The sequence below is a fragment of the Pseudophryne corroboree genome, chromosome 6 (assembly GCF_028390025.1).
Source record: "Pseudophryne corroboree isolate aPseCor3 chromosome 6, aPseCor3.hap2, whole genome shotgun sequence".
NCBI lineage: Eukaryota > Metazoa > Chordata > Amphibia > Anura > Myobatrachidae > Pseudophryne > Pseudophryne corroboree.
In genome coordinates, this window is record NC_086449.1 from 590,607,970 (window position 1) to 590,635,967 (window position 27,998).

The window sequence follows — 27,998 nt, forward strand, 5'->3', positions numbered from 1 at the left end:
AGCACTTTCCCACCCCTTCCAACTGATATACATGCACGGATCTCATGGATCCCTGCATGCCTATCAAATCACGGGGAAAAAAAAGCAGGTCTGTTTTTTTTTAGCACTTTTTTACGAGTTGTAATTTTTCACGGCAGTGTTTTGTGTTTTTTTGCTTTGCACTTCTTAGTAAATGACCGAGATTCATACTTAAACAGCCGCGTTTTGACCGATGGTGTATTCATTCGTAATTTTTTACCTGAACTTGGAAAAAATTACGAATGCCCTCATCACTGCCGTGATTAGTGCTTAGTAAATTACCGAGATGACACTTTGATGAAAAAACGCCATCTCGGTCAAAATCGGGAGCTTAGTAAATTTACCCCACTGTCTCTGCTGCCTCAAAATTCATTTTCCTTACTTGCTCTTTTGGTCATTCTCAGTGGACTTCAAATCACACCTACTCTATTGACCCTATCTTCATCCACTTCTGCTCCATACCTAGTTTATCCAATTTCACTTTCTGGCTCTCTGACCACAACCTTCTTCCCTTCCGTCTCAAATTTTATTTCATGTACTTCCTTCTGCTCCCAAATGAATATGTACACAGCAAACCCTAAATACTCTCCAACCGGGTGGTATTCAGTATGCCGACTGACGGGATCCCGGCGCACAGTATACCGGTGCCGGGATCCCGACAGCCGGCATACCGACACTTATTCTCCCTCGTGGGGGTCCACGACCCCCCTGGAGGGAGAATAAAATACGCGCGCCACCGTGCCCGTAGCGTGGCGAGCGCAGCGAGCCCACAAGGGGCTCATTTGCGCTCGCCACACTGTCTGTAAGCCGGCGGTCGGGCTCCCGGCGCCGGTATGCTGGTTGCCGGGAGCCCGACCGCCGGCAGATCGTAGTGAACCCCTCCAACCAACTCACCAAGCTTCAATAAAACTAGAGTTCTCTCCTATAACTACTCCTGCCCTGATTTGGATTTCTTTTTGTACAACAAACACTCCAGTCATAGACAATGCAGCTCCAGTCACCAGAGTCTCTAATATTCCAAACCACAACCATTGCACAATAACTAGTCCTATTCAAAAGTACTCCTGCCCTGATAAATACCACTAAAGTGAATCTCAAAATCCAGCCCATGACTTTGCTACCTACTGGTAATTACAAACTTCTACAACATTCAAGAAGGTATCTCCTCATGCCAGAACCTGCATAACACACCCACTTTCACAATGTTGAAAAGATGCAGCACTTTTTTGTGAACATGGTTCATCATTCCATTACAATAAGAACAGTAAGCAGTTTTGTAAAGGCTTTTGCAGTGGGATCAACCAGGGCCAGGACTGAAATTGATCTAGGCCCTAGGGCATATTGTAAAAAAGCAGGGAAGCTGTGGCTAGTGCTGTGTGGGAGTGGCCAGAGGTATGTGGGCGTGTACACCCCCTGCACTATCATCCCTACTGTCTCCATAAATATGTAAAAGCAGAAAAATTGCATCATTTTGTGAAGATAGAAATCAATTGTAATACTATTTATGGCCAACCATATGACCATCTGGGTGGCTGGTCATTATCATGCTGTAGTGAGGATGGGCCTATTTTTATGTGAATGTCTGAGGCTCTAATACCAGCCACTCCACTGTTAATCTAGCCATGCTTTCAATGTTTGGAAACTGACGGGGATCAATGGTGGGTTAAGTTTAGAATGTCAAAATGTCCTTTAGTAAAGACACTCCAGAAGACACAGGGTTAATACACTGGTCAGTAAATGAAATTTAGGTATGATGTCTCAACATCTGTTTATTTCTTTTGTTATAGATCTATGTAGTGGACAGCGCAGACCGTAAACGATTTGAAGAAACAGGGCAGGTATGACTGAACTAGATTAAAAAAATGCAAGCGCTTCAATTTGTTGGATTCTGGAAAATAATAATAAATTGTGTGAATTCTAACATTAACAGTTCTTTCAAAATCATGATCATACTTGCAGTTTGCCAGCTAATATATGATGCTCCGAGAATAGAATACAAATAAAAACCTATTTTTCTTGCTGTCAAGTATAAATGACCAGCGGAGGCTCAGTGTAGAAATAGTGACAGCTGACCTAAGAACATGGGAACCTATTTGTACTCACAGATTTATCCATAATTTGTGAATCAGACAAAAATGTACAAATTCTGCCAAGGTATGCTGCAGAATTCTCACATAACAATGCATACCCTCCAACATGACCCGCCCCACTAGGTACACAATGCTCTGTTTCTGGACTTCCCTCTTAATTTATTATTGCAATCACCTGTGAAGAAACAGCTTTCTTATCATTTAACTAGTTCAACACAGGTGATGGAAATCATAAATTAAGAGGGAAGTCCAGGAACAGAGTATTTTGTACCTAGTGGGGCGGGTTATGTTGGAGGGTCTGACAATGATATCTTATATCTCTGGAACACTATTGTACAAAGATTTTGCAGATGGATTATGTGAAGGAATGTTCCAGGGTGCAATGCTTGGCTATACCGCAGTAGAATATTTTATGAAAATTGAGCTTGTGACAGCTTAATACATGTTTGATATCCCCAGGTCCATCATTAGAATATTTCTAGGATTAATTGGGGCAGATGTATTAACCTGGAGAAGGCATAAGGAAGTGATAAACCAGTGACATGTGCAAGGTGATAAAGGTACCAGCCAATCAGCTCCAATATACAAATTAACAGTTAGGATCTGATTGGCTGCTGCCTTTATCACATTGCACATATCACTGGTTTATCACTTCCTTATGCCTTCTCCAGGTTAATACATCTGCCCCATTGTTGCTTATTTTACTTCGTCCTATCTGCAATATATTTCAGCAAACAGCATAAAAATTCACCCTTTTGAAAGGACAATTACACCCATCACTTTACATTTTGCTAAATGAATAATAAAAGGTCCCGTTAGGCCACTCCCTTTAATGGAAGATGCCCACGTCACACTGGGGGCGAGCCCAGCACTTTGGAAGCTGCTGGGCTGCCCCCATCCTCCAGCACACACCTTTATCCAGCCGGTACTGTTGCAGACCCTCCAACATGACCCGCCCCACTAGGTACAAAATGCTCTGTTTCTGGACTTCCCTCTTAATTTATGATTTCCATCACCTGTGTTGAACTAGTTAAATGATAAGAAAGCTGTTTCTTCACAGGTTATGGCAATAATAAATTAAGAGGGAAGTCCAGAAACAGAGAATTTTGTACCTAGTGGGGCGGGTCATGTTGGAGGGTATGCTGTTGTCAGCACACAAGGGCAGACAGCAGTACTGACAGCATGCGCCGTGTCCCCCAACATCCCAACCTCCCGCGGGTCACTGCGGTTCCGGAGGTATGGGCTCTCAGCATGCTGTAAACGGGCCCCAGGTAACCCGTTTACCCTGCCCCTTAACCTGTGTCCTACCCGTGTCCAACCCTGCTCACTACAGTATATGTGGGTTGGATTCCCGGGTAACTAGACCCAGGTTCTTTTTTTGGGACTCTTTTCCACTGATCAAAAACCTGTGTTGTTGCACATTCATGTGTAAAAACCTGGGTTTTTTCAAGGCAGTGGAAAAGGGGTATAATTAAAACAGTGGCAACTATGGACACATGCCAAAAGCACAGACCAAGTGGATTTTGATATCTGTCCAAATGCAGCTTTACCGTGACATAGGTTCTCAAACTCAGCCCTCAGGACCCCAAACAGTTCATGTTTTTCTGATCTCCTCACCAGAATCAAAACTGAAATTAGCTCCACCTGTGGATCTTTTAAAATGTGTCAGTGAGTAATGAACAGTGCTAAATGCAGGATTTCTAGAGGGGGGATCCAAATGCAATCCACAATCTCCCACTTTGTGGAACACTGAAGCATGCGCAGGCATCTGGGGGAGTGGTAGAATAACCTATGGTCTTATTAAGGATCAGTTGGAGATGCTATGCATCTCAGTTATGCGAAACCCTCTGCCCAATTGACAGAGGCATTTGCGAGGCAGCGATGCGGGTGCCATTTTTGGGGTAACCGCGTAACATCACATGCAGCCGATGCAATGGGAAACATGGTGGCAGCCTGACTGCCTTAACAGCCAAGGGGCTTCTCTTATTTAGCGATGCACTTGCAATTGAATTGCGATCGCATCGCTGGCCGCCATTAGCATGCTGGGCTGCCTTACCCTGTGCTTGGCACCCCCCTGCAACCGATAGCTGTTGCAATTTTGCTCTATTAGCAAAGTTGCAGCTGAAGCTGAATAGGGTCCCTAGTACCAACCCATGTACATATTGGACTTGTTATATACCGGATAGTTTATGGAATACAGTATTCATATTTAACACTACTGATGGTCTATAGTATAGGCTGTATCAAGCATATTTAACAAATATAAATAAAATAAGTGGTCAGGAAAAGTTAAGCATCCCATAACAGAACCAGTAGGAGACAGAACTGCACTTTCTAAGCATATTATTCCTCCTCATGGTAAGACTTCTGCCTCTTCTTCCTGGTAGCTGCTCTCTGGTCCAGGGCACTGATTACAGGGCTCACATCCACACACATAGAAAAATTGGTAGAAGAAGCTGCTACCACTGGGTATGTGCAGCAGGTCTGCTTTGTCCCTTAAACTGCGTGATGTGGCGGCAGCTGTAGTAATTGTATTATATATTACTACTATTGTGGTCATAATATGAGTCACTGGCCAAGAGGAGTGGGCTTTCCGGGCAACCAGAACCCCCCAGCATTTGCCTACGATGAATATATCAGTACACCTGCGAGGTGACCTGGAAAACATAAACTGTTAGGGCTCCTGAGGAACCACTTGATTTAACCTGTAACCTGATTTAATAGTGTACTGAAACACTGATAAACTGTGTCCATCAGCATTTCACTATGCCAGACTCAATAATGCACAAGTCTATGTAGTTGCTCTATGTCCACAATGCAAAAACAGTAGCCTTGTGGTTCCTCTGGTGTGCATATAGTGAACACACAACAGAAGATAAATAATCACTACTTAGTACATTTATACTTCAATCTGGAAAAATGTCACCTTGCATATGCCAGTGATTAGTTCTGAGAATATTATATTGTGAATGTCTACATTGATTATGACCAGGTCTTGTTTTCAGGAGCTGGCAGAACTGATAGAAGAGGACAGTCTAATTGGCGTCCCTCTGCTGGTGTTTGCCAATAAACAAGACTTACTCACTGCTGCCCCAGCATCAGACATCGCTACTGGGCTGAACCTGCACACTTACCGAGACCGCACATGGCAGATACAAGCCTGCTCAGCACTCTCAGGTGAAGGGATCCAGGTAATGTCTTGTTACTGTGACCTGAAATAATCATTTTTTACTGGTTTCATATAAATGTGTATAGTGACAAATTGGAAGAACCATGTCCAACAGATATGGTTAAAGGAGTAAGTTTTATTCACCATGCTCCAATAACCACTTCACAGCAAACAGAGTAATGAGTTAACATCTTTAGTCATCAGTTTAGAGGAACACCCTTAGTCCCGGCACCCTGACACTAACCAGCATGCTTGTCCAGCATCAGAAGCCCAGAACTCTGCTCCCAGTAGAGGTTTATAACAAACCCACAGGTGCTGTTGATTACCTAATGGCTGTTCTTAGCAGGTTGCAAAACACGGACCAGACTAGGTGAACAAGTTACCAACTGCATGAGACAGCAGCTTCCCTTCCCAGCATACTTGCCTACCCGACCCTCTCCATGAGGGAGAAAATGCTCTGTTCCTGGACTTTCCTGGTAATGTATGATTGCCATCACCTGTGGTGAGCTAGTTAATTGATAAGAAAGGTGTTTCACCACAGGTGATGGCAATCATACATTACCAGGAAAGTCCAAGAACAGAGCATTTTCTCCCTCATGGAGAGGGTCAGGTAGGCAAGTATGCTTCCCAGTACATGCTACGACACTCCTATATTAAATGGTGTCTTCCTCAATTGAAGTACTATATATAGGTAGACTTACCATACTATACCTTTAAACCGGTACTCTCATGAATTGCACAGGTTCTGTGGCTGGCTGACTTTGGGGCATACTTGCCTACCTGACCCTCTCCATGAGGGAGAAAATGCTCTGTTCCTGGACTTTCCTGGTAATGTATGATTGCCATCACCTGTGGTGAGCTAGTTAATTGATAAGAAAGGTGTTTCACCACAGGTGATGGCAATCATACATTACCAGGAAAGTCCAGGAACAGAGCATTTTCTCCCTCATGGAGAGGGTCAGGTAGGCAAGTATGCTGTGGGGGTCATTCCGACCCGATCGCACGCTGCAGTTTTTCGCCGTGTGTACCCCTCACAGCGATAGCGATGTGCAGCCCCGCGCATCGCTATCACTGGTGCTAGATTGGCCTGCATGCAGCCCAATCTAGCAGGTCGCTCACTTCACCTGCTGAGTGAAATGAGCGCGCCCCCCCCCCCCCCCCCCCCCGTTTCCCCCCCCCCCGTTTCCCCCCCGCACGCTTAGCACACATCGCGCTGTGCTAAGCGGGGGGAGAGATGTGTGCTGAGCGGTTCGCTCAGCACACATCTCTCCCCACATCTGCCGGTGAGTACTGGCCTTAAGTTTAATTTAACCATCTGTGCTTACGCATAGAAAGCCTTAAAAACTGAACTGATAGGGTCCCTACAGGACAATGGGGCAGATGTATTAATCCTGGAGAAGTGATAATTCAGTGATAAGTGCAAGGTGATAACGCACCAGCCAATCAGCTCCAATATGTAAATTGACAGTTAGGAGATGATTGGCTGGTGAATTATCACCTTCCATTTATCATTGCTTTATCACTTCTCCAGGCTTAATACATCTGTCCCCATGTTTGGGAAACCCTGACCAAAACACTGACAAAGTAAATTGTTCCATAGTGTAATCTGCTTTCAGACTAATTAACAAGCATTTTTGTATATTTCCTGTGCACTCAGGATGGAATGAACTGGATATGTCAAAACATCACTGCAAAGAAAAAGTGAAAAACCTAACAAAAGAAAGAAACATGGAAGAGGAATCACCTAACGTATTATTCATAACCCGTATATTGCATACAAATGTTATAACAGGATTGGTAAAAATGTGACTATTGCTATGTTGGAATGCAATAAAAAAACACTTGTACCTTATTATTACATCACATTTTATGTCCATGTTACTCCAGTAGTCAATGCTGCTTATCTACCTTCATGTTTCATGACAATTGTTTGTCATTGTTTGCTCTATGAGAAGAAAGTTTGTGCTGAAGTCTTAAAGATTGTTTTTATGCATAACAAAAATAAAAGACACAGTATATCTCATCATATAAATATTAAGCACTAACACACTCTTTCCAACCCCTCCACCAATGCTCCATTCTCAAAACATTGGACATGGGTGGTCATTCCGAGTTGTTCGCTCGTTGCCGATTTTCGCTATGCTGCGATTTATTGCTAAATGCGCATGCGCATGGTACGCAGCGTGCATGCGCTTAGTTATTTAACTAAAAACTTAGCAGTTTTGCTGTTGTTCGTGCGGCGCTTTTCATTCGCACTGCTGATCGGTGAGTGATTGACAGGAAAGAGGCGTTTCTGGGTGGTAACTGAGCGTTTTCCGGGAGTGTGCTAAAAAACGTAGGCATGTCAGGGAAAAACGCGGGAGTGTCTGGAGAAACGGGGGAGTGGCTGGCCGAACGCAGGGCGTGTTTGTGACGTCAAACCAGGAACTAAACGGACCGAGCTGATCGCAATCTAGGAATAGGTCTGGAGCTACTCAGAAACTGCAAGAAAATATTTAGTAGCAATTCTGCTAATCTATCGTTCGCTATTCTGCTAAGCTAAGATACACTCCCAGAGGCGGTGGCCTAGCGTTTGCAATGCTGCTAAAAGCAGCTAGCGAGTGAACAACTCGGAATGACCACCATGGACTTTACTGGACATTTACTGAATGTATTAAAAATAGCTCAAGTAATGTTAGTGCCCAGGGTTTCCTGTTAGTTTGCACCAGTGATTTGTGATTCCTATTACAAAAACACATGTGAATGTGATAAAGCCATGCATAATAGCTATTGAACAAAGCTGTGTGGTACGCAAGCAATGCGCTTGCATCTCAGCAGGGGGGCCCCGTATGCTAAACAAAGGAGTTCTCGCAAAACTACCACTTATGCTGAATTAGGTCCTTTGTCGCTCATACAACTGTTCCATGTTCAGCCAGGCACACCCTTGAAGTCTTCTTGTAGCTTTTTCAAAACTGCCCAGCACAGCCCGCCTGTTAGGTGACCTGCTGCCTGCAGGCACCACTCGAAACTGGTCTCTGTGTTCCACAGGGGGGATGTAGAGCGGGATCTTGGATCCAGAAGCACCATCAGGCAAAGCTTTGACTGTCCCAGGACGCATTGGGGCCTTCTCTATAACCCCACCTCCAGGCACTGATAGCTCAGTTTTGTTAATCAGCCAATGCAGGAGCAGGTAAAAGAGAAGGCAGATGTTAGTCACATACAACCACAATCTCACGACAGGAGAGGGTACCAGGGGCTAATGCCATAAAACCTAAAGAAACTAGGTGCGTCAGGGTGGGCGCCCTGTGGAACCCAGTGTACCTCGCAGAAGAGAGTTAACCCTGGTAAGTCTACCATAACTCTCCTTTTCTGCAGCGGGGTACACTGTGTTCCACAGGGAAAACATCGGGGATGTCCTAAAGCAGTTCCTCAAGGGAGTGGATGTGCCTTAGCGGGTAAGAGAACCCGGCATCCAAAGGAAACATCCTGGGAGGCGGAAGTATCAAAGGCATAGAACCTAATGAACGTGTTCACTGAGGACCACGTAGCCGCCTTGCACAATTGTTCCGGGGACGCGCCACGGCGGGCCGCCCTAGAAGGTCCCACAGACCGAGTAGAATGGGCTTTAACTGCAGCAGGAGCTGGGAGTGCAGCCTGCGCATAAGCTTGTGCAATCACCATTCTAATCCATCTGGCCAAGGTTTGCTTATTCGCAGGCCAGCCACGTTTGTGAAAATAAAAAAAAAACAAAAAGGGAATCTGACCTCCTGATAGAGGAAGTCCTCTCCACATAGATACGGAGAGCCCTAAGCACATCCAAAGAACGTTCTTTGGGAGACAAATCCGAAGAGACAAAGGCCGGAACCACAATCTCTTGGTTAAGGTGAAAAGATGACACCACCTTAGGCAAATAACTGGGACGGGTTCGTAGAACCGCCCAGTCCCGGTGGAATATGAGAAAGGGTGGACGACAGGACTAAGCGCCTAAGTCCGACACCCATCTTGCAGAGCCAATGGCCAGCAAGAACAGGACCTTGACTGTGAGCCATTTAAGGTCCACTGATTCAAGAGGTTCAAATGGAGACTCTTGCAGAGCATTCAGCACAACAGACAAATCCCATGGGGCCACAGGAGGGACATAGGGAGGCTGAATCCGAATAACGCCCTGAATGAACGTCTGAACATCAGGTATAGAGGTAATTTTTCTCTGAAACCAAACCGACAAGGCAGATATATGAACCTTGAGGGAGGCCAGACGAAGATTTAGGTCCAGGCCACTTTGCAGAAAAGCCAGTATTCTGGAAGTTCTGAATCGATGGACATCGTAATTCTTCTCAGCACACCAGGTGAAGTAAGAATTCGAAACCCTGTAATAAATCCGGGCAGAGGCCGGTTTGCAGGCTTTCAACATAGTATGAATAACCGCCTCTGAAAATCCTTTGGCTCTCAGGAGTGATGTTTCAAGAGCCACGCCGTCAAAGCCAGGTCTGGGTAGAGACAAGGGCCCTGTACGAGGAGGTCTGGTCGTTGAGGAAGTAGAAGGGGATGCCCCATCGATAGACCCTGCAGGTCTGAGAACCAATGCCTTCTGGGCCACGCTGGAGCGACTAGAGGCAGCATTCCTCCTTCCTGTTTGAACTTCCGTAGAACCCTGAGCAGGAGTGACACTGGAGGGAACACATAAAGCAGCTGAAAGTTCCATGGAATTGCCAGTGCAACCATGAATGCTGCTTGAGGATCCCTTGTCCTTGATCCGAAGACCGGAACCCTGTGATTGTGTCGAGACGCCATGAAGTCTACGTCCGGTAGACCCCACCTGTCCACTAGGAGTTGAAAGACTTCTGGATGAAGACTCCACTCTCCGGCGTGTATGTCCTGGCGACTGAGGTAGTCCACTTCCCAGTTCAGGACACCCGGAATGAACACTGCTGATATACTTAGCAGATGGCGTTCTGCCCAACAAAGGATTTTTGACACTTCCTTCATAGCTATGCGGCTTCGAGTGCCGCCTTGATGTATGCCACTGTCATGGCATTGTCTGACCGTACTTGAACCGGTCTGTTCTGTACCAGAGGCAGGGCAAGTGATAATGCATTGAACACCACCCTCAGCTCTAGGATGTTTATTGGGAGGAGTGATTCTTCTTTGGTCCACTGACCCTGAATAGAGTATTGCTCCATCACCGCTCCCCATCCCCTCCGACTGGCATCCGTCATCAGGAGGACCCAGTTGGGGATCCAGAAGGGATGGCCCCTGCTCAATTGCTGGTCCTGGAGCCACAAGGTCAGTGACAAACGAACCTCCGGAGTCAACAAAATAATTTAGGATCTGATCCGATGAGACAGGCCATCCCACTTGGCAAGAATTAAACGTTGCAGAGGACGGGAATGAAAATGAGCGTACTCCACCATGTCGAACGTCGACACCATCAGGCCAAGTACTTGCATCGCCGAGTGAATCGACACTCTGGGGCGACGGATGAAGTGTCTTATCCTGTCCTGGATTTTCAGGACCTTGTCTGGAGACAGGAACAGTTTTTGACTGTGTGTGTCCAGAAGCGCCCCTAGGTGCACCATTCTCTGAGCTGGGACCAGCGAGAACTTCTTCCATTGATCAGCCATCCATGGTCTTGTAAGCAACTCACCGTCAATTGTAGATGACTGAGGACATCGTGGGAACTCGCCAGAATCAGCAGGTCGTCCAAGTACGGCAGGATTCTGACTCCCTGGCGATGGAGGTGTGCGTCATCATGGCCATAACCTTGGTAAAGATCCGAGGAGCGCGGTCCTAGAACGGAGGTATATATCAGAATACTCGTACAATATGTTCTGTAACAGGTACACTCTTTCTTAACTAACACTGTAAGAAGACAAGTAGAATACTCAAGTGTCTGTAAAGTCTCAGCGCTGTGGACAGACGGCTTTACAGGGGAGACCTTGCCCTGAATCCGAGAGACCAGTAGCAGCTATGCTCAGAAGATGGTGCCCAGCGTCTCTGTCAGGAACTGAGGGAGAGTGTGAGGCAGCTCCATGGCAGGAAATCTGCGAGGAGATGGCGCCCTGGGCTGGGAGAGCGACTACAGGTCAAGCGCCAGCTCCCCTATGCTGGACCTCACCGCCGAGCTCTCAGTGCCTGGAGGCGGGGTTATAGAGGAGGCCCCAATGCTTCCTGGGACAGTCAAAGCTTTGCCTGATGGTGCCTCTGGATCCAAGATCCCGCTCTACACCCCCTCCCCCCCTTGATGTTTTCCCTGTGGAACCCAGTGTACCTCAATGAAAGAGAGTTAACCATGGTAAGTCTACCATAACTCTCCTTTTTCTATAGTGCATTGCCATTATTAATTTGTATATCTGGTGTGCATGCTTACACCCAACAATACAGTAAGGATGGCCAGAGGTGTCACCATGTCTGGTGACACCCGATGCGCGCCAAAAGGGATGTGGCCTAAATCTGAGGGGCTTGGTCTCTTGGAAATCCTGATGACTTCCCTCTGGGAGCAGCCCAGCATCCCCAGAGAAGCTGGGCTGCCTGCACCGTCGGCTCCTCTTCTATGGCTGGAGCCGTGTGCTGCAAGAGAGTGTAACACTGCAGTACCTGGCTCCTGTCAATGCAGAGGAGCCATCATTTTGGTGTTACCCCATCTGAGAGTGACACCTAGGTGCGGGACGCACCCCCCTCCTGACGCCCCTGAGGATGGCATACAGATGTGTTTTGGAAGTGTTAGTGGTAAGTTGTATTCTCCATATAACATTTAATTAAATACAAATAAAATTATCTGCAAACATCTCTTTTCTGCTTCAAAATCCAACAAATCTAATAAATCTTCTTTCCTGCAGTGTACCAAAATGAAATGACAAACAAGTAATTTATTTCTTAACATTTATTTACTAGCACCAGCATTATTTCCTGGGGTACCAGATTTTTTAAAAATCAGCCCTGGGGGACCAGAACTATCTGACTTCAAAGCAGTGGTCTTTAGCTGAGCCTGTTCATTTATATTCCCTGCCAGATATCTCAGGTTCTGTCTGACTTAGAATTTTGTTGAGGTTATACTCCAAAAGATGGGACTCTCCCCTTTCAGTGGACACTGCCAGCATGTCTCCACCATGCCCAGAACCAGAGTTATCAGCCTTCCAGATGTCGGTCCCTGCTCAAGCTCCACACATTTGGGATGCTGTTTTATATTTTCGTTGGTGGATTGCCCCAGTTCCTGGACCCCAATCCCCTGATACCTCCTGAAAGACAAATATATCCACCCCCAGGAACTGGAGATATCCATGGTCAAGCAAGCTGCCCTCCCACCGGAAAATGATGAATATTAAGCCTACTCCACTATCCACCCCACCCTGTGTATTAAAACAGCCCCTACCACCCTGGAAGTCATGTACCAGGGCCCCATCATTCAGCCTTATGCCCCCCTTCTATAGCTTAGTGTTCTCCCTCTATCTCCCTTCATGCCGTGCGGAAGTAGAACACTCCCTACCGCCCGCGGGACATCACAGCCGCTGATAGCATTGCTTTGCCCAGGTGCCGACACTGATTTAAGACACCCCTGGGCAGCCTCACTAATAAATGAAGTAATATCAGCTGGAGGATATATTTGGAGCAGCTATCTAGCACACTGAGATACTCTCCTATAAAGAGTACCCCCAGATGCATCCCAGCCAGTGTTGCAGTCACATGAACACACTCTGGGCGAGTACAAATGTTGTTACAGTCGGCAGCCATTAGATTGCGTCGAATGGAGATATTCTAATATAGCACCGTTCGGACGCAATCGGCTGCCGGCATCTACATTTCAGCTAGTTACCCCCGGACGCTCAAACTGGTCTTTACATGCTTGCGTCCATTACTTTAGTCGATTTTGGGTGCTTTGTGTGCCTAAACCCGAGTGTAATGGATGCAATCAGCGCGATAACTGTGGGCAATTGAATATCACCTTAGATGGGGAGATCGGGGGTGCAATAACAAATAAATTCCCCCCTCTGACTGTACTCAGCCTGATTTCACCTCTAGAAGTGTACTGTAAGGAGATGCAAGACAATTTCAAAGACAGTGCTATATAAATAGTAGTAAGAAGCTGATGGGCGGCTATATGTAGTTTCTCCACTTTATCTCTGGCCAAGGTTTGATACCTCTCCCCCTCCGAGTGATGAAAACCAATTAGCATCAGCACTTACAGAGGAGATGCAGGGAGCCCGCGCCGCCGCCGCTTACCTGTCATGCGCAATGCACGGGAGCAGCAGCAGAAAAGCGCTGTAATATTACACACATCTTTGTCCGGCTTTTTGCCATCCGGGAGAAACCGGCAGTGTCTATCACACAGGACGGCTTTGAGCCGTGTGTGATGCTGCGCGCATGCGCAGCATCAGACACGGCTTCAGAAAAAACCATTGTGTGTGAAAGCTCCCCTTCACACACATGGTTTACTGGCTCCAAAGACGGCCCGGCGGCCGCCCGGCCGCCGGACCTTCCAGTGGTGAGACCCGGCTGCAACCCGGCAGCCGGGCCGGGGCCGTGCAGTGTGAAGGGACCCTACCCCTCACACTGTTAACTACAATGCCGGCACGGGAAAAAGCCGTCCGGCTTTTTCCCGGCCGGCAAAAGCCGGGTAGTGTGTTTCAGCACTTAGGTTGTAATAGCAGGCAGAATATACATCACAGCTGTCGGCTGCTGATTCATTCACTTGGATCTAGCATCTACCGCTAATAGAACTACACTTCCCAGAATCCCCACCGTGACGCCACACACGTGCGACCAGCAGCGCCGCTAGCAGCAGGAGCACCCTTCACCGCATTATACGCCGGAGAAGGGAGGCCGCCGCGTGCTACACAGACAGCAGCAGCAGCAGTGATGGGGAAGGTGAGGAAGAAGAGCAGGAACACGTTCAACTACAGCGTCAACCGGAAGAAGCTGAAGCGCCGGGCGCAGAAGAAAGCGGCTCCGCGGATAACCTGGTGAGGACGCACGGGCCGCAGCACACTGTACATAGGCTGCTCCCCCAGCTGTTAGGGTGCGCTGGGATTAGTAGTGCCACAGCCAGGAGCAAGTCACGCTGTGTGCTGCATAGAGGAAATCACTTGGGGAAGATGTATCAAAGCTTGGAGAGAGAGAAATTACCAACCAATCAGCTTCTAACGTTCATGTTACAGGCTGTGTTTAAAAAAAAAATGACCGGAGCTTGTTGGTTAGTACTTTATCTCTAGCCAATATTTGCTGATGGTAGATGCTAGATCCAAGTGGCCTAAGGGACCTATGATGTCAGGAGGAGGAGCTACGTCACCAGGGGGAGGAGCTAGGCCAGCAGGATAGTTCTTCTACTATCCATGCCACCAACTACTACGGTTGTGTCTATGTTGCCTTCGTGCAAAGGACCTGGACGTGACAAAACGAGTGGGCAGGAGAGAACTTCCGCCCTTACAGCTCCTAAATGTTTTCTTCGTTCTCCGATCGTTTTAGGTCTTTTTTGTTTTCTATGCAGAATTGGACCCTCGCGGGCTCGGTGTCTCGCTTCGCTCGCCACACTTTTCTATTCCACATAGATTGTGACAGGGACCCAGGGGGTTATGGGAAAGGTCCTCTGCACGAAGAGAATCTAGACGCTACCCAACTACTACCTTTAGTAACCCGGTGGCAAGCGGAGCGAGCCACAGAGCCCGAAGCGTGGCAAGCCTACTTTTCGGGTACCCTGTGCATACCTCCCAAAATGACCCTCTCCAGGAGGGGCACAATGCTCTGCTTCTGGTCTTTTTTTCTTAATTTTTGATTGCCAGCACCTGTTTTGAACAGGTAAATTTAATAAAGAAAGGTGTTTCAGCACAGGTGATGGCAATCATAAATTAAGAGGGAAGTCCAGCAGCAGAGCATTCTGTCTCTCCTGGAGAGGGTCGTGTTGGGAGGTATGCCTGTTCGCCCATGGCTCCTCCCCCTGGTGACTTCAAAGGTCCCTTACCCCACTCGGATTTAGAACCAACCATTTGCTACATCTTCCCCCTAGGAGAGAGTGTGCGTCACCAGAAGCCGTCACATATCCAGTGACCTCCTGGGAGGTCTCAAAAGCACATTATCTCTGTTCTGCAATACACGGTCATTGTTTCAGGTATACAGTACGAACAGCCCATTAGGTAAATGAAACTAATAAAACAAGAGACCCCACTATTGCATCTCATGTCCCATTGGTCAAACATTTGGCAATATCAGTAATGTTCCCAACCAACAATGTAGGTCCAGAGCCTCAAGGAGAAGTAGACCCGGGCAATCCAAAGGAAACCACCCCTAGAAGATATTTAAGCCTCCTCCAAAACAAAGGAGCAGGACAGTGGTTATTGATGGGGCAGAAATAAAGACAGCAGCCCCATTAGTATATGTGTGTATACTGGCAATAGGCACGGATAATTAACTAGGATGGGGTGGGACATTACATTGGGGCCATTGGCCAAGCATAAGGGTCAGCCATGTCGATCAGGTTTAAAATAGCAAGATGTTAACATTATATATAAAATAGAGCAACAGTAGATTCCATACCATTATCGTCAACTGAGTGGCGAATGCTGTAGTGTTGGGCATTGGACCAATGACCCTTCCAGCTGGTGAGGTAGAGAAATCTCCTGTCCGACTAGTTCATATGCGGCGGGTGGGCATGTTACAATATGTAGTGTACTGTGTGTGGCACGGCAGAGGGCATGCAAAACAGTAATACACTGAAAGTATACTAGATACGCAACAGTGAGTACATTAGGATAAAGAAGTACAGTGAGGGCACAGCAGGGAAACTGGAGGAATATGATGTGAAACTGCAAGCGTCATTATGGCAATGCAGAAAAGTCTGCTGAGCAATTATAGAGATGGGCTACTAGATGGCCATGCCAGCCTGCCATCACGATTCAGGCAGAAATTAAAATGAAAAAATTAAAATAAAGAGGGATTGTTCCAATATAACATCATCATCAGCTGTACAGTTGAGGAATAGGAAAATTAAGGGGGAGATTCAAATGTTAGGAAAACCAGACACCCAACTGACTTTTCAAACATTTGAATTCCACCCTTATGGTCAAAAAGCAGTCCAAGGGGGATATTCAATTGTTTCAAGTCTGTTGGGTGTCTGTTTTTTCCTGTATACTACACCGATGTGTCCCAGAATGTAATATGCTTCCAAAAATCTTTTTAACTTGAAAATATAAATTATTATTACCAGTTATGTATATAGCACACACATATTCCACAGCGCTTTACAGAGCATTCAGTCTATTTTTCCTACCACATGTGTACACACACACACACACACACACACACACACACACACATTCATGTTAGGGTTAATTTTGTTAGGAGCCAATTAACCTAGTTAGAGCCATAGTGGGAATCGAACCCGTGACCTCAGTACTGTGAATCAGTAATGCTAACCATTACACTGTCCGTGCTGCCCACTTTTTATTCAGTATAACTTTCATAGGTATGAATGAGTCCCTTAAGAACCATATTTTTCTGTAGTGCTTGTCACACAATTGGTATAGGTCGCAGACATGGCTCCCTTTTAATGCGGGTCCAGGCCATTGGCAGTTTGCCGGGATGCTGCGTCAGACCTGCTGCGCTGATCGATGGTTCCATGGTTGCTAGGCAACTGTGAATCAATGCGGCTCCGGTGTCTTCTGGTTCTGGCTGTTGCTAAGCAGCCAGGACGCTGTGCTCCTACATCTAGTCGATCAGCTGTGGCTGCTTTATGTAGTTATGGGCTGGTGCCTCTGCAGCAGTGTGATTGGCCTATGCTTCTGTTATAAGGCAGTCAGTCCTGTGCTTCATTGCTGGTGATAGTTTCTTTCTGGAGCCTTGTCATGTGCTTTCTGTTCATGGCTACTGATTTTATGGAGTCTTGTAGATGCCTGACCATGCTTCCAGCCCTATTCCTTTCAGCCAAGTGTTGTATGTTTGTATATTACTGCCAGTGGCTTACATGAACCAAGATACATTTTTACTGCTGCTTCATTAGTAGTTACTCTTTGGAACTGTGTTCATCTCCCGTACTGTGAATACTACCAGTGACGTACATGAACTATTGGGGGTAATTCCAAGTTGATCGCAGCAGGAAATTTTTTAGCAGTTGGACAAAACCATGTGCACTGCAGGGGAGGCAGATATAACATTTGCAGAGAGAGTTAGATTTGGGTGGTTTATTTTGTTTCTGTGCAGGGTAAATACTGGCTGCTTTATTTTTACACTGCAAATTAGATTGAACACACCACACCCAAATCTAACTCTCTGCACATGTTAAATCTGCCTCCCCTGCAGTGCACATGGTTTTGCCCAATTGCTAACAAAAATCCTGCTGCGATCAACTTGGAATTACCCCCATTGTCTACAACCATTGCTACTTCATTAGTAGTTAGTGTGCTCTCCAAACATACCTCCCTTGCTGTGAATATCTTCTAAGATTGCACTGCGTAGCTTATGCTATCAACATATATACTACCTACTACCTGCATGTTTCTCCCAGGAAGTATTCTTATTACCATTTTTTCATTGTCTTTGGAGAATCCTGTTACTACTTAAAGTGCATTAGTATTATCGCTGTGCCATATTGGAATTACCCTGCATTACTTCTACAGCTATAGCTTGCAATCTCCTGTAGGATATATAAGCCCCTACTGCTTGGAGGTTTCAGACCGGGCGGCATCCTAAGTACCGGTGTTTGTATAAAACGCTAAGGGAACAATGGCTGGTTATTGTAGGCAGAAGACCCTCCCTAGTGGCTCTAGGGGTCTTATGTAATCATGCAGTAGTTTCATAACAGTAATAAATTAACAGCACAAGCATTTACTATTGCATTTTACATTAGAGCACCACATGCCCTATTTCTCAAGCAAGGAAACTGTTAAAATCACATGACTATATACGTCCATTTTCCTATGGCTTATCTATTTTCTCAGTACATACAGTATGTCTGGAAGCCCTTCATATTTATCTAGTTTAATATAAACGTGAATTATTAAGATATTCCTCTGTTGTTAATACAAAGTGTCCAAGCTAGTAAATGCTTTATTTCTGTCATTAAATACTGATGTTCTCCTGTTTTGCTTACAGTGATGAGATCAGAAATGCTTGGAATGACTCCAAGTCTGTGGCTGGAAACATGGCTGATATGGGACTGGCTGCTGACCCCAATAAAGCTCTACCAATCCATACAAACACGGTGAATATTTAATGGGCAAACTTACATAAATAAGCTGTGTCCCAGTTGCTGTATATTGTGACTTTTTACCATATTGTTTCTTGTTTTAGTGAAAACAATTGTGTATGTTATAGCTGCACAGGTTTGGTCTCAAAATCTATTTTATATAAAAAAATGTAAAAAGCAAATGTGTTTTTTTCATATTGATATCCATTTTACCAGTGTGTATATATATATATACACAGGTGTGTGTGTGTGTGTGTATATGTATATATATATATATGTATATATATATATATATATATATATATATATGTGTATATATATATATATATATATATATATGTATATGTATAATTTATTAGTATTTTCAATTATTGCAGGTGAAAAACAGAAGTGCGGAGCAGAAACAGGTCCGAAAGCCATACGTGATAGAAAGTAAGATGTTCTGACATTTCTGCATTGGTACCTTTTCCTAGTAAAGAGCCAGTCGTGTGTTTTAAACAGACTGTATTGTTTGCATCAATGATACGGATGTGTTCTCATACACGGAGTGTCTTTATGCCATACTGTGCGAGGCGCCCGAAGAACTGAAGTTCTGAGACGAGTAGTGTACTGTATTTTTTTTCTCAATTTTGCATCTTCGTCATATTGCATACGCAGCAGAAAGACGCTCCCAGCGTACCAGAGATGCTAAAGATAAGACTTTTAACAGCACAGTAATTGGTTTACCACACATACAGAGTCACAGATGAAGCATAAACAGGGGTTGGCGTGATCTTACATTGCAGCCCTTTTTAGACAGATATACAAAAATCGCAAGCCCCAGTGTATACTAGCCATACAGTTTTGTCTCTTCCAGTTGTTTTATATATGTGAACAAGATGCAATTTTGAGTTAAAGAGACACTCAACACGTCCGAGTTGCCCTGGGACCTGGCGCACAGGGAGGGAACTATTTGGCGTGACTGAAGCCACAGTATAAAAGGACACATCTGTACATAGAGAATTAGCAACAATCCACAGAATGTGTAACGCATATTTCCTGCAATGCTTTGCTTAATATACACAACACATTTTTCCCAACATTTGGAACTCCATAGTTCTTCCAGATCCTGAGCAAGTGGATCATTTTGTAGAGCGCGTCCTGACAACCTTGGAAAACTACAAGTTGTCCAGGTCTGCTTTAGTACTTTCAGTTGTTACGCATAGTGATAAAATGTAATTTGTTTTAACATAAATGTAATGAACGAGAAAATTTGAGGATACAGATAAAAATGCATAATCAATCTGTTGTCTTAGACGACCTTTATCAAGTATATGAGGTGACTAAATGAACAAGCGTTTAAAACTAAAGTGGACATTTATATCAGGAGCAAATGTCATAATGCGTGTCTGGCATCCAGTCTGATTAGGGGAGTGGTCACAGAAAATGGTGAATTACAGCTATGCCAACATGACAAAATCAGAACTATATATAAACTATGTATACAACAAAAAAAGGGGGGAAAAAGTTCCTGCGCACTGGAAAGGGTATATGGCACACCTTATTTGGTGTGATTAAAACCTTAACCAATTTTTCTGATTATATACAAGTTGATATTCTTATCAAACAACTCTCCACGTTAATATGTGTAAGTTCAGATATTTCTCCTAAATTCTGGAGAAAATGTGTAGACCACCTTAATTGGGGTTTTTAATTTTTAACATTCGTCTTATTTCTCGCAGAAGAAGTAAAACAAAAGAAAAAGTTTCGTGCTGATATCATGAAATATATAGAGTCCAATCAAAGTCCAATAATCCGAATCAATGATAAAGCAACAAGTCTCTTATCTGGTATCCTCCTTAATGTTTGTAGTAAGTCGTCCCCACCGTATATGATTCCTTGTCTAGCTCCTCAGTTTAGGTACATGAAAAACAAATAATAGGGAATCATGGTGCAGACTTCTACAAATTTATTCAAAAAACAATATTTTACACTTAAAATGCGTACCACAAATGACCTTCCAGGAAGGCATAGTAAATAGCGTGCAAGGGTATTTGTGAAGCTCCCCCTATAGAGCTGTACCTTCACCAGGTCCTGGGCAGCCAAGAGCACCAACGCGTTTCAACCAATCAGGTCTTTGTCAAGATTGTAAAATATTGTTTTTTGAATAAATTTGTAGAAGTCTGCACCATGATTCCCTATTATTTGTTTTTCATGTACCTAAACTGAGGAGCTAGACAAGGAATCATATACGGTGGGGACGACTTACTACAAACATTAAGGAGGATACCAGATAAGAGACTTGTTGCTTTATCATTGATTCGGATTATTGGACTTTGATTGGACTTTATATATTTCATGATATCAGCACAAAACTTTTTCTTTTGTTTTACTTCTTCTGTGAGAAATAAGACGAATGTTAAAAATTAAAAACCCCAATTAAGGTGGTCTACACATTTTCTCCAGAATTTAGGAGAAATATCTGTACTTACACATATTAACGTGGAGAGTTGTTTGATAAGAATATCAACTTGTATATAATCAGAAAAATTGGTTAAGGTTTTAGTCACACCAAATAAGGTGTGCCATATACCCTTTCCAGTGTGCAGGAACTTTCCCCCCCCTTTTTTTGATTGCTCTTTTGTGATTGGTGTAGTCACTTAAAAGTTCCAGCAGCCAGTTCACTAGCGAGGATCGCAGGTGGTACCATTGTCTCTTTCATGTATACAACAACCCACTGTGTGGAAGGAGTCCCCGGGTCACAGGTCTGTGCAATATGTGAACTGTACTTGTGCCCTAAAGCACAAATCTGGAACAAGTGAGCTCAGTAGTGATAGGGAACCCTCGCTTTGCTGGTGTAGGAAACAGGCAATATGGAAATAACATGGGGAGCCAATCTGCAGCAAAAGCACAGTTCAGGTTTGTCTAACACTGTCTAGATATTGGGCCTAATTTATGTTTGTACACAATGCCGATGTTCACACAACAGAGCGATTATCTGCGCATATGCCATTGATTGACAGGATGGGAGCGTTTTGGGGGAGGTAACGGGGAGTGGCAGCAAAAATGCAGCAATGGCCTGGGCATTTTCGTGGACTGTGTATGCCGTGAGCTGCGATTATGTACAAAAACATGGCGCCTGCGTCGCTTCGGCCGTGTCCATGGGGCTACCCTAGCAGCCAGTTTTCCTCGCAATGCGTATAGTCTGCATATGTGTATGCAGTTGTGAATGAGTGTCCGATGGCTCCGGTGGGAGTCTATCATCTACTCTGGGTGGCAGCTTCACTTGAGATGATTAGCAATTCTGTAGCCTAAACAGTTGCAGCTGTGTAGGCAAGTGCATACAAACATGGCTAATAGAAGATTGACAACTTTTAAAACCCTGAATGGTCACTTCTTTGCCTGCAGTATACCTCAAAAGAAACATCTTGTTAGCGTTTGGTTAATGAGTACCGCCTGTCTATAGTCACACATGAAGATCGTTTTCCATTTTAACACACTGATCTTGTTTCAGTTATAAGAAACACTGCTCTCCGATGTAATAACATATAGGTCCTGAATCCTGACTGGGCACATTGGGGGAAAAAGAAAGATACTTTTACTTATAAATTCAACATAGTTGTCCTTTTTATACATAGCTGATGCCATTTCACAAGATCTAAGTAACTACAAACTGAAAATAATCAGGAGCACTTGCAAGAAATGCTTGATACCCCTTTCAGACTTGTGACTCTGGAAATTTCTAGGTCTCAGCCTATCTCTGGTAAAGAAAGTTTGGTTTCAGACATACCAAAATCCCGTGCGTGTTCACGTGCATAACTCCCAACATGACCCTCTCCAGGAGGGACAGAACGCTCTGTTCCTCGACTTCACTCTTGATTTATGATTGCCATCACCTTTCTTATCCATAACCCATAGGTCTGCAAACTCGGTCCTCAGGACCCCACACGGTGCATGTTTTGCAGGTCTCCCCACAGAATCACAAGTGAAATAATTAGCTCCACCAGTGGACCTTTTAAAATGTGTCTGTGAGTAATTAATACACCAGTGCACCTGCTGGGTTACCTGCAAAAATAGGATTTTGGTACTTACCAGGTAAATCCTTTTCTTTGAATCCATAGGGGGCACTGGAGTACTCTTGGGGATATGGGCGGCGTAGCAGAACAAAGGCACTGAATATTTAAATTTAGAACTCTCCACCCCTCCATATCCCTAGAGTACCTCAGTGTACGAACCCAGTGTTTTTACTGAGCGAACTACTATAGAGAGGTTGACAATGGAGAATTCCTATAACATAACGGACAACAACAAAGTTGACCCATAACGTTAGTGTCAACTAAACAGTTGACAGCATAACCGATAGACCTTTATAGTTTGAACCAATCGGTTAAAATGTGTTACCATAAGCTCCTTTGAGCTTAATACAAACCAGGTAAAACGTGTTACCCTAAGCTCCTCTGAGCTTAAAACAACCCAGGTAAAACTGCTCTGGGTGGGCGTCCAGTGCCCCCTATGGATTCAAAGAAAAGGATTTACCTGGTAAGTACCAAAATCCTATTTTCTTTTTCATCCACTAGGGGTCACTGGAGTACTCTTGGGACGTACCAAAGCTTCCCTCGTGGGCGGGAGAGCTGTTTGACACTTGTAACAGTAGGCAGCCAAAGCTAGATGCTGATGCCGCAACCATTCATAACGTGTGAACGTGCACAAACGTGGTGCACTGAAGGCTATGTAGCCGCGTCGTAGACGCTCCACGACCCGCTGGGTCTGACATTCCCACAGAACCTGTGGGATGAGCTATTACTGACGTAGGCGATTGTAACTTAGCCTTAAAGTAAGCCTGACTTGTAGTCATTATTATCCCACTGGATAATGTCTGCTGAGAAACTGGCTAACCCCAGTTGGCAGCATTATAGAGAACAAACAACGTATCCGTATCACGTACTGTAGACGTTCGGAACATATATAAACGCGTAATGCGTGTACCACATTCAGAATTCTAGAATGTGCTGTCAACACAGGAACCACTATTGGTTTATTGATGTGAAGAATAAGAAAGCGGAATTCGTCCGAAGATCTGCTTTGTCATGAGAAAACTCAAATACGGTGGCTTGGAATACAAGGCACCCAAATATGAAAACAAAACCCTTGCCGAAGCTAAGGCTAGAAGAAAAATGTTTTCCCAAGTGAGAAACTTAATCCCCATTTATTGTAAGGGTTCAAAATATGAAAACTGTAAGAAATCTGAACCCAACCTCAAGTCACCTGGCGCTGTAGGTGGGATAAATGGAGGCTGCACTTTGATGACACCTTGTAGAAAGGTGTGTACAGACGCAATAGAGTCAAACGTCTTTGAAAATAAGTTGACCACACAGATACCTGCACCCTCAGTGCAGATAAACGCAGTTTTCCATCCCACCCCGTTTAACAGAATACGGGTAACTTGAAGGATGATGTCGGAAACTTCCGAGCTTTACCACCTATGTAAGCACACCAAATTTTGTAATAATGAGCTGCCTTAAGCGGCTTACTAGCTCGTAACATGGTTGGTATAATACTGTAATGCCCTATTTCTTTTCTTAAGAGGGCGGTCTGAACCCTCACCCCGTCAACCGCAGCTGCGGTACATAGGTAATAGGTACATAGGTAACTATGGGTAAAAGAACGTTCCCTGTTGTAACAGGCTGGACGTATTATGAGCGGGCCAAGATCGTGTGCAAGTATTCCTTGGAGATTCGAGAAGCAAGCTCTCCGAAACCCATGAGATATCACTAGTATGACTGTGACGAACTGTCTTATGATCCGTTTTGGCAACGGAGAGAGCAGCGGAAAATGGTGGAGCCAGATACACGATGCTGAATGACCACACGAATGTGAGAGACTCCACCGCCACTGCCCTTGTGATCTGTTGTTTTGTACACATACTGAGCTTTTGTAATTGTGGCGAGATGCCATCATGTATACCTGAGGGTAACCCCCTTCTGTGGACTCACATATGAAACACCTCTGGATTTAATGTCCAGTTTTCAGGATCTAAATCCTGACGGGTGAGATCATCTGTCTAACAGATGTCCACTCACGGAATGAACCCCGTTGACATTATCACATAATGGTGTTCTGGGCAATTGAGGATTCGAGTTACCTGCCGCATTGCCATGCGGCTTCTTGGTTCTCCCTGGTTGTTGTGTATGCAACTCCCGTTGCGTTGTCTGACTGTTGGTAAGACTGAAAGCGAAGCATGTAGTGCATTGTAAAATGCACGGAGTTCCAGGACATTTATCGACAGCAATCTGTCGTGATCCGTTTCAGAACCTCTGTCGCTGATCTTTTTTAACTACAACTCCTGAACCTCTGAGACTCTCGTCCAGATTATATACACCCTCGCCCCTCTGTGGGAAACGCGAGTGAAGGCCGGCGAACTAAATCGCTTTGAAACACATCATTATTCTTAACAGGCGAATACAGCAATGTACCGCTAGTGTGCGTGTTTTGCACTAATTACTAGATGTACATTTGTTCTTGCTGGTGTAGTAGGTAAATGTCTTCGATTTACCGTATTTATAATCTTACCTAGGAATTGACGTCGTTTAGACGGAATTAGATGCGATTATTTTTGAACTTGATCTGCCACCGCAGTATACATTAGTAGCGCAAGTTAAAGGAACTTTGTTGAGACAGAGTTCTTATGAGCAGATCGTCTAAGTATGGAACGATTGTCACTGGCAGGTCTCTGAGATGAGCCATCATCACCAACATCACTTTGGTAAATACCCGAGGCGTTGACAAGAAGCCAAATGGTAGACCTGAAATGGTTAATGGTTGTGGCGTTTTGCAAACGCTAGAACCTGTGATGACCAAACCGGAATGGGTAAATACGCATTGTGAAGATCAAGTGAAATTATGCAATTTTGTGGCTCCAATATGCAAATACTAACCGCAGAAAATTCATTTTCAAACTGCATTAAGTGACTTGCTGATTGAGACTGCGACGGAGCTGTCTGGTTTTGTTACCCCAAACAGAGGGGAATAAGTAACCCTGACTCTGTTGGTGTACTACTGCCTGGTTATAAAGACAGCTGAAAACTAGCAGAGACTAAATGGCAACCTGCCAAACCGTTCGACAGAGGCAGTCTTATCCTTTAATCTGTAAATAGCTGAGACATCCATGAGTTGATGTCTGGAAACCCCGCAAATGTAACGTGTAAAGACGCGCTTCCACATTGGAAAATGGAGATGGCCTAAGAGGTCATCAAGCCACTGGCTTGCTGACTGTAGCGTCCTGTCGTTACAAGGCGTGACTGTTTTGTACCACCGCCTTGAAAAAACTGAAGTCTAAAGGGATTAAACGCCGGCACAAGTATTTCCGTTTTGATACTGGATGCGGTAATGGCTGAATATCAAATTTAGGACCAAACAAGCTCTGGCCTTGTCGCGCTTAAACTAGCGACGATGAAAAGTGAGAATCGAAGTAACCGGCGTTAGCAGAAGCTTTACAGATATACTCTGCAGCTTCTTTTAACAGTTTATTGTTTCCATACATAGTCTAGTGACCCAAATGTATCTTGGGTCTTTATAATGTTTGACACAGACGCATTTACCAATGGCGGATCGCGTCATTTTGGAAACGATTAAATAGTGGTTAGAGTCTACTTAGTCTCTGTAAAAACGTAGACATTGACTCACTGGGCCGCACTATCTGAGTGCTGGACTAATGTACCCTTCTCACTCGTAGTTATCGGTGTGAGATTTGACATAGAATCGTGCATTAAATTATAAGACCAGTTAAATAAACACCCTGGTACCCAAAGGGAAATTGGCCCTTTGGAAAGACTGTCCTTCGTTAGTGCTGGTGGAGTAACTTCCGAGACTCCGTTACCGCTCTTTTAATTTGAATTGCCAATGCAATTTTTAGTCTGCGCTAGAGCCTTACTCGCTATGCAGACAGACACCACAATAGTCAACGGACAGACACTTGCACGACTTATTGAAGTTATTATCATATATATATTTTATTGCTGAAAAGCATATTTATATGAAACTCATGGTTGTTTCTCTCAACGGAAATCTGTAGTAAAAAGCGAAAGCTTTATTCGATCTGAAGAGAAACCAGAGTATTCTTTATGTGAAAAGCAATTCACATGGGCATGTGAAACCCGAACCAAATTCCCACTAACACCCCTGCGCCTCTGGTGGCTTAGAGATGTAGGGCAGGAATGTTCCAGAATTACAAACTGGAAAAACAACAGGAAGCATGTTAAAATGGCCCCTTTGCCATGCTGACTGTGATAATCACCTGAACAAGTTACAATTGTTCAGTGTTAATATAGCCTCTTATACAGTATAATCACAGTATGGGTACAACACATGCTCTATGAATAAATATATATATATATATATAGGCTCAATAGCCTATGATAATTACAGACATTAATATATATATATGCTCAATAGGCTATTATACAGCATTAATATAGGCTCAATAGCCTATTTGATAATTACAGATATTAATATATAGGCTCAATAGCCTATTATACAGTGATAATCACATACATTAATATAGGCTCAATAGCCTATTATACAGTGATCATCACAGATATTAATATATATAGGCTCAATAGCCTATTATACATGATAATCATTAATATTCTGATATCACAGGACAGGTTATAATACATGTCTGCATTATTTACTGTCACCTCTGGCTGCATATATAACTGCTGTTTATATATGTATTTTACATACCCTTTCAGCAGTGAGTCGCCCGATTCCACCGCCCCCCTTCCCCCCTGTAACACTGTGTCTTCTCAGGAACAGCCGGGAAGACTTGCAGGGAGGCTGGCATCTGCGGTGCTGGGCGGTCGGACGGAGCAGCGGCCCGGTTGTCACCCTGTTAACGCTGTTAGTGAGCGTCTGCGGGTGGATGTTGTCGGCCGGACGGAGCGGCTGGGACGGGCGGACGTAGCGCTGCCGTCTGGAGCGAGTCTCAGACGTAGCGGCTGGGCGCTGTGGCGGGCGGTGCGTGGAAGCGGCATTCACTGTGACCCACCTAGCGGGGCGGCAGCCTGCGCTGACCGCCCCGTTCCCCAGCTTACCTTCCTCCTATTCAAGGCTGCGACGGGGCTTCTCTGTGTAAGCTCCGTCCAGCTTTCAAGTCATCTTGTTCCTGGCTGCGACGGGGCTTCTTTCTGTAAGCTCCGTCCAGCTTGTTCCTGGCTGTGACGGGGCTTCTTCTGTAAGCTCCGTCCAGCTCGTCTTTGATAACTTCTTGCTGGCTGTGACGGGGCTTCTTTATGTAAGCTCCGTCCAGCTGTTGCAGGAGACAGTGGGCTGCCTGTGGCTGTGAGGGTGCTCTTTGTGAGGACCGACACGCCATGCGCTGCCTTGCAGCGGCACCATCCCGGACCCATGTTTTTCCAGAAACTGGGAAGGGATGTGCTAAGTGTAAAATTAAAAATTAAAAAAAAAATCAAAATGAAAAATTAATAAATCTTCCATCCAAGTGTGGGAATCCCACAAGCCGATGTTAGTGCTTTGAGCACAGAAAAAACACTGGGTTCGTACACTGAGGTACTCTAGGGATATGGAGGGGTGG

At 44.8% G+C, this 27,998-nt stretch overlaps 2 protein-coding genes, 1 long non-coding RNA gene and 1 other non-coding gene across 4 annotated transcripts in view; 2 read left to right on the plus strand and 2 right to left on the minus strand.

The window, feature by feature from the left end:
* The window catches only part of LOC134933051 (ADP-ribosylation factor-like protein 3), a 27,498-nt gene extending 20,179 nt beyond the window's left edge, over positions 1–7,319 (plus strand). Inside the window, exons 4-6 of the mRNA XM_063927997.1 lie at positions 1,806–1,856; positions 5,114–5,299; positions 6,935–7,319. Of these exons, the coding sequence (XP_063784067.1) occupies positions 1,806–1,856; positions 5,114–5,299; positions 6,935–6,982 (285 nt within the window). The 3' untranslated portion in view covers positions 6,983–7,319. The remainder of the gene's footprint in view (positions 1–1,805; positions 1,857–5,113; positions 5,300–6,934) is intronic.
* Positions 1–13,947, minus strand: part of LOC134933052 (uncharacterized) — a 20,557-nt gene extending 6,610 nt beyond the window's left edge. The window contains exons 1-2 of the long non-coding RNA XR_010179579.1: positions 13,474–13,947; positions 7,126–7,222 (exon numbers count right to left, since the gene is read on the minus strand). This is a non-coding gene — a long non-coding RNA (uncharacterized LOC134933052). The remainder of the gene's footprint in view (positions 1–7,125; positions 7,223–13,473) is intronic.
* NOP16 (NOP16 nucleolar protein) overlaps positions 13,876–27,998 on the plus strand; it is a 17,235-nt gene continuing 3,112 nt past the window's right edge. The window contains exons 1-3 of the mRNA XM_063927996.1: positions 13,876–14,213; positions 18,334–18,442; positions 18,805–18,859. Coding sequence (XP_063784066.1) covers positions 14,110–14,213; positions 18,334–18,442; positions 18,805–18,859 — 268 coding nt within the window. The 5' untranslated portion in view covers positions 13,876–14,109. The remainder of the gene's footprint in view (positions 14,214–18,333; positions 18,443–18,804; positions 18,860–27,998) is intronic.
* Positions 26,401–26,521, minus strand: LOC134938763 (U5 spliceosomal RNA). Its single transcript, XR_010181249.1, has one exon. It is a non-coding gene; the product is annotated as a U5 spliceosomal RNA (small nuclear RNA).